General features: G+C 35.8%; 1 protein-coding gene across 1 annotated transcript; it reads left to right on the forward strand.

Moving 5' to 3' along the window:
* The first annotated feature begins 1,488 nt into the window (after window positions 1–1,488).
* On the forward strand, window positions 1,489–5,391 carry LOC131048673 (dormancy-associated protein homolog 3). Its single transcript, XM_057982719.2, has 4 exons — window positions 1,489–1,750; window positions 2,899–3,093; window positions 4,691–4,799; window positions 4,895–5,391. Exons 1-4 carry the CDS (start codon window positions 1,633–1,635, stop codon window positions 4,920–4,922), a joined length of 450 nt encoding a protein of 149 aa, XP_057838702.1. The 5' UTR covers window positions 1,489–1,632; the 3' UTR covers window positions 4,923–5,391.
* The last annotated feature ends 1,889 nt before the right edge of the window (window positions 5,392–7,280 follow it).

Genomic DNA, 7,280 nt, shown 5'->3' on the forward strand with positions numbered 1-7,280 from the left:
TTAACCAATACTACACCAAGCTCACTTAACTAATACTACTCTCATTCAAGCAGACTTAAACATGCAATTTCCCCAATATTAAGCCCATTTAAGGTTTTTTATTTTTATTTATTTATTTTTAACTAAGAGGTATTCATAGTTTAGTCCAATGACTTGGAGCTTAGCTCTTTATAAGACAAACTCCCCCTATAACATTTGAATGATATGCGATGGATTGTCATCCTCACCACAAGTAAATTTAGGAATTGAATCCATGACCTAGACTACCTAAAATGATAGCCAAAACTAAGCTTGCTTAACTAATACTACTCCCACTCAAGCACACTTAACCATGAAATTTTTTCAATGTTAAGCCACTTAAGTTTTTTTTCCTAGGAGGAATTGAGAGTTTAGTCCATTGATTTGGAGCTTAGCTCTTTATAAGGCAAGCTCCTCCTATAACCTCTCAAATGATGTGTAATGGATTGTCATCCACACTAAAAGTAAATTAGGAATTGAATCCATGACCTAGACTATCTAAAACAACAACCAAAACTAAGCTCGTTTAACTAAAACTACTCCCACTCAAACACACTTAACCATGACATTTTCCCAACATTAAGCCCAATTAAGCTTTTTTTTAACTGAGAAGAATTAAGAGTTTAACCTAATGATTTGGAGCTTAGCTTTTGAGAGGGTGAGCTCCCTTCGTAACCTCTTAAGCAATATGCAATGAGCCCTCATCCATATCGTAGGTAAATCAAGAGGCAAACACATGACCTAGACTACCTAAAACAATAATCGAGACTATATGAACTAACCTCGAAAATCAATAAACTCAATATGAGTGGATTTCCACAATCCATTAGTATGTCTATATGAGCTTCTGAATTTGATTGTTTGAACTTTTTTACATCAATGTTTCGTCACACTTTGTGTTCCATCATAAGATGAAACAAAGTGCACACAGAAAAAAACAAAATTAACTTGCTAATTTTGTTTTAAAACTAATTTTCCTAAAATGGAATTAAAAAAACTTCTAGCGAGTGACCTCCTCCATAAGGGAGCATGTAATGCCCATTACACATATGTTCACCCAAATGGGGACATACATCCGATATTGCAAAATAGACAATGCTTGTACACCTCCGCCAAAACTGGCGGACCCAACAAAGTGGATAACTACTTAATTTTTCTAAAGCTTTAAAAGCCCGATATATATTATCATTACTTTATTCATACATTTTATATTTAATGAGGTAAAAAAGGTTAAGATATTGTCCTTCACGTGACCTAACATGGGCTCCACGACCCCGGGGGAGATTAACTCGAGGCTGACGTGGGTCCATTCTCCTTATCATCTGACGTGGCCGATGGTGACTTGTACACCTAGAAAAATAAGAGTTAGGCTTTAACTGCGCGCCGGCGAAAGAATTATCGATCTGACGTGTACTCTAAGTTTTGTGCAATGGTCATTATGTATACCTAGTTATTAGGCTAATTTAGTGATGAAATTAGCGAGCTTTTTTGCTATATATTCTACGGCAGGGTGGGGGAGAGAAGGATCACAATCTTTGCAAAAACAAAGAAACGGTCTGGTTGAGAATTTCGGTTCTTTAGGTTTGTATTCTTGCTGTTTGGGAGGAAGAAATTATGGGGCTTTTAGATAAGCTTTGGGATGATACAGTTGCAGGCCCACAGCCTGATAATGGCCTTGGTAAACTTAGGAGGAGTGCCACCATCAACATTCCTGGTCATTCATCTTCACCAGGTTTGTTGCAGAAATGTATTTGGTCGATTTTTTCAAAAGTTGAATTGCCAATGTTTAGTTTGTTTGATTTTAAGGTTGGATCAAATGGTGGGTTTGTTGATGGATATGAAGAATAGTAATGCTGGTAGAATTGGGTCTTAGATGGGTTGATCTTGTTATTGATCGATCCTAAATGATATCGGGTGTAATTTAAGTTTCTGGGGTTGACAGTATTTTTCAATTTTCTATCAATCTCTCAATCTATTTCTCTATTGTTCTCGTGTCTTCTCCTTCCTCTTCCTCCTCCCTCACCTCCCTCACCTCCCTCTTCTTAACTATTTAGAGGGATCTGGTCTGCATTTTTCACTTAAAATATTGATAAAAAAAGAGATACTGTGACCACAGTAGAAAATCAAATCATACTCTACATGGATTGTGGAAATCTATTGTCTACAATAGAAATTCAATTCATATACTCTATATAAACTGTGGAAATCTAATGTATACAATTGATATTGGGTGTTTTAAGATTGTTCTTGCTGTGATCTGGAGTATCTGGATCGGGTGAACACTGTTAGGAGGGGTTCTAAGTCATTTGCTATTGATAAATTGTATGGGTTTGTGGGTTTAATCAAGACAGATAAATTGTGGGTTCTGTTCTATATATATAGATTGTGGGTTTTATTCAGTATATAGATTGTGGGTTTTACGTAAGGCAGATAATGTTGGTTACCCAGGTTATGAATTAAGAGTTCGGATTCCTTTGATTCTGTCATGGTGCTTCTTAGGGTCTCCCTTTTGGCCACTGTAATGATAATCGTTTACTTTTGTTTGGAACTAAGCAAGTGAAGGGAGCAGATTTTGTTCTTGAAAGGATTTACTGAGATGTGTCTGGAGATTGAATTTTGAAGGGTTTTGAGATTTTTTTGAGCTTTTTCTACGTTATATTTTTTTTTTCCCATTATTTCAGATGTGGGAGCACGGTTTATTCTACGGTTTTGGAACTGGATGTGCTTGCAAGATTTAATTTATGTTTTTTGTGTGGGGAATGTTTTGTATTGTAAACTAAGGTGCCATGAATTCTGAGTGGGAAAAACTGAAATGGTTTACTATTTATTATTAACTTTTGAATAATATTTTGAGCCTGTGGTTTGGTGGTGCTTTAACAGAGAGTGAAGAGACTTTAAAAAGAACGAGGCAGCGCAGGGCAAGTGCAGAAATATTGAGATCAGATGAAGAGGCAGCACAAGTAACCCGGAGCATCACAATGGTGAAGCCTCCATATGGACGCCCGCTATCTGTGGACACTTCTGAAGTACCCTCTTCACCTTCAAGCGCCAGCCCTCCTGTTTCACCTTTTTCATGTAAGGATTTGCAAGATTATGGATCTACCTATTTGGGGAAACAAGAAGTTAAAAAGAAGTTACAATTTAAGTATTTTTTTTTAATCTTTTTGTAATACTCTCATGTATCACACTTAATTTTTTACCTACACACATATTGGTCGTTAAATAATAAATACTTAGGACAATTGGCATGTAAACTGGAGCATATCAAAGAAGCAAACCCTTTCCTACAACTGTAGAACAATTTTCAACGTTTGATGCTTTGTATATTGCTTGCCACATCTCCTGCTCTTTGCATTTCTGATTTAAAATTGTGGTTCTAGACAAAAAGTTTTCAAAGAAGGTTGTGTTGAATACGGTTGCCTCCTAGCAGATTAATGGCTATAAAACTTTGGGGTTTCAAGAAGTTAATTATTGGAACAAGTTATTTATGTGGGTCAAGGGACAACGATAATAGATTATTAGACTTCCAGGTAAACAATAATGCATTGCATCTAATTAATCATGCAGATTTTTATTTGCTGCAAATCTGAATCAAAGATGCAGAAATGCACAGCTAAACTTATATTGTGTTGGTCGTGCTGTTGTAAAGGCCGTGAATCTTGTTTTTTAATGTACATGTGTAATTAAAATTTTTTGAGAGTTGTCTGGTAGAAGCTATTTGAGAACTTAAATTACTGAGTCTTTTATCGTTGAAGTGAGCCATTTATAGAAGGCCGGGTAACCTGGCTCAAAACCATCCAACAAATGGAATTGATTTCATTGGGCATCAGAATATCTTATCTCGACTCTAGCATAAATCCAGATGTAGATACATTGCAGGCAGAAACCAGTTTTTTTAAGGGAAAGGATCAATGCATGCCATAGTCATGAGACAATTCACGGACATGAGGTGTATATTAAAGGCAATTATTATGATTGCATTGATATACACCTAAAACTCTTGGTTCTCTTTTCTTTGAAATAGTCTTGTGCTTTTTCAAGTCTCCTCTTATATGTCAAAGGCTTGAAAAGTCCGTAGGCTCTTGTCTATTGGTAAAGTTGAAAGATTCTTTATGAGTCTATTAGGGATCGAGGCTGGGATTATGTCTTAGTGAAATACCTTGATTTTTAGCTTAAGAAGATGAATAGTCCTCTCTTTTTTTCAATAGAACACTAATTAAGAATGCTTGTCTCCAATTTTCTTGAAATAAAGGCATTTTAGTAGATTTTGAAGATCATTATTTAATATTGTTTTTAAAACTTAAAAATGGCTTTTCATAGAAATTTTGGGTTAATTTTGAAAACAATACAAATAATACAATACTTTATAAACATTTATTGAATGCATTCTAAAATCACATATGAACTCTAATAATGATATTATTTGTGTTTATTACAGTACAAATGTAGATGCTCTTCAAATTCTCAATAAACTTCCTTCTTTTTTTTTTTTGGGAAAACATCAAATACCCACGACTTGTGGTAGGGATATGAAATTGCAATGGCGTATGGCCTATAAAGAATATTGTAATCTTAAGAATATGAAAGCAATTCATCTGTTGAACATTGTAGGTCAAATGTGTCTGGAATCTTGTTTCATCTTCTGATTTCTGCAATCTGCAATTTGTTTCAGGGACACCACGAGAGCGAGAAAATCCATGGAGAACCCCTAGAACCCCAACAAAATTGGGATCTGAAAAAAGAGAGAAAGCAGAACCCAGAAGCCCAACTGTGTATGACTGGTTAGTTGTCTAAATCAATAAACTGGTACCACAATAATCAGTCATATACTACTTGCAGGCAATAGTACTTAATGCTCTTGTACTGCCAAATGCAGGGTAGTGATCAGTGCTTTGGACAGATGAGTAACGATCAAAGTTTTGATGGTGATTGCACTATAATGCCCATTTTCAAGTTGCCTTAACTGGGCCCTCTTAACTGCTGCTGCCTAATGCGTCCTCCTCCATCCACTGTAGATAGATAATAGTCTACATAGGTAAATCTATGTACAAAGTTTGCAGTTTGTGGGTTTTCAAATGGGTTGATGATGTTATTAAGTTTTAAAGCATTTCTCTGCTGAGGATAATGTGACCCATAAAAGTAAAATAAATTGGGTCACAGCGACTATGAGAGAGAATAGTAGTTAGGTAAGATGTCACATCTGTTTTATGGAGATTGGGTTACAGTTTTGGAATCCCAAAATTATACGTAATGTGGCACAAGTAATATAGTGTCCCTCCCTGTACATATGTACTCTCAGCTTGTATATGAATCCTTGAAAAGAATTAGATTCCAATCCAGTCAATTTGCCTTTGCTGTTATCAAAGGTTTTAAGGCCTGTCTTTTGTCCGATATTTTACTTTATGCAATCTTGCAAGCTTTATGTCATATGGTGACCCTTCATTTAATTATAGAGCAGCTGTATCTTTATTGATTCTTAAGCTGACTGTGGATGATGGGCCTCTGATGTGATGGGGTATCAGATTTCTTAAGCTTTGGGGACACCTGTCTTTACAGATTGTGAAAAGTTTGGGGGAAGAAGATGACAAATTGATATGCGGGCCTGCTCTGGGCCTATCCATTGAAGGTCAAACATGGGTGATCTTGAGTCGGGGCTTGGGCAATAAGAGGTTCACGATATCACGTAACTTATACCATATCTTATCCAACACCTAAGGCTAAAAGACGGTTTGCATAACGAAAACTTTAAAGTGACCAATAGACAGTCTGCATAACGAAAACTTTAATTGAAGTGACCAATAGACAGTTTGCATAACGAAAACTTTAAAGTGACCAGATTGCAGGATGTGGAGGAATTAGAGTATGCATTAATTTGTGATTATATAAAAATGGATTTTGTTTTTCGTAATTTAAAAAAAAAATAATTTGTTTGATTGTTATGGTTAACTTTGTGAACAAAACTTAATTGTTTATAGCTAAATGGTAAAGATGAACATTGTGGTAAAGTTTGCACACCTTTTCTTTTTTTCTTTATCAGGTGCAACATATCCTCTAGTTGGATAATATAAACCTCTTTCTTAAGGTCTCCATTAAGAAAGCCATGTTTTACATTCATTTGGTATATCTTGGTAATGTTTTTGTGACATTTGTGAATGTTGATGACCATCAACAACTCCATTTTGCTGAGGTGTGTATGCTGCAATCAATTGACATCAATTGACATCAAATTCCACTTTCCTTCAAGTACGTGGAGAATTTTGCACTAGTGTATTTTGATCTAAGCGGAGGGCGCAAATATAATGATTTGTATCTTTCTCCATTTGAGTGCAAAACTCTTTGAAATAGGAAAAAGCTTCATCTTTATGTTGCAAACAATATACCCACATTTTCCTTGTGTGATCATCAACAAAAAGTTGATAATACCCGTATTCTTTGAGTAGGTGTCATAGGGCCGCACAGATCGGTATGCACCAATTGCAAAGGTTGTCTTGCACGATGCTGCACGATGCTCATTGTGATAGAAGGCTACTCGAGTGCTCAAGTGACGAAAGCCCTTTGACCTTGCTTTTTTAATTGAGTTTTAGTAAGTAACTAGTGCTCAAATGATCAAATTTATGAAGCCAAAGTATAGTAATATCTGTGTCTTTAGTCACTAAGGCTTGATTATTAGCAATTATATCAAGCCTAAACCTTTTGCCAATCTTAGTACTTATCTTGATTGCTATCAAACTCAATTGTAAGTTTGTGATCAAGAAATTGATTAACAGAAAGGAAATTTTTGGTAAGTCTTGGCACGTACAAGACATTAGTAAGCCTACAATGATAGATGTCAAAATTCAAAGACATGTCACCAATACCTTTGATTTCATGGGTGGTATCATCTCCAAAAGTAATTGTACCATGATGAGGTTTCAATGTGTGAAACCACTAGTAAGCTTATAATGATAGATGTCAAAATTCAAAGAGATGTCACCAATACCTTTGATTTCATGGGTGCTATCATCTCCAAAAGTAATTGTACCATGATGGGGTTTCAATGTGTGAAACCACTCCTTCTGTCCAACCATATGCTTTGTAGCATCGGAGTCCACATACCATATTGAGGTTGATTAAGAACCATCTTCTGCTTCCACAACATTGCTTTGTTGTTTCTGTTTGTCCTTTTGGTCCCATTGTGGCTTGCCACTTTGAAATGGCTTATGCGGATATGGTTTGTTGGATGGTCCTTCGTTGAAACCAACAATTTTCCACATCATGTCCAA

The sequence above is a fragment of the Cryptomeria japonica genome, chromosome 2 (assembly GCF_030272615.1).
Source record: "Cryptomeria japonica chromosome 2, Sugi_1.0, whole genome shotgun sequence".
NCBI classification, from domain to species: domain Eukaryota; kingdom Viridiplantae; phylum Streptophyta; class Pinopsida; order Cupressales; family Cupressaceae; genus Cryptomeria; species Cryptomeria japonica.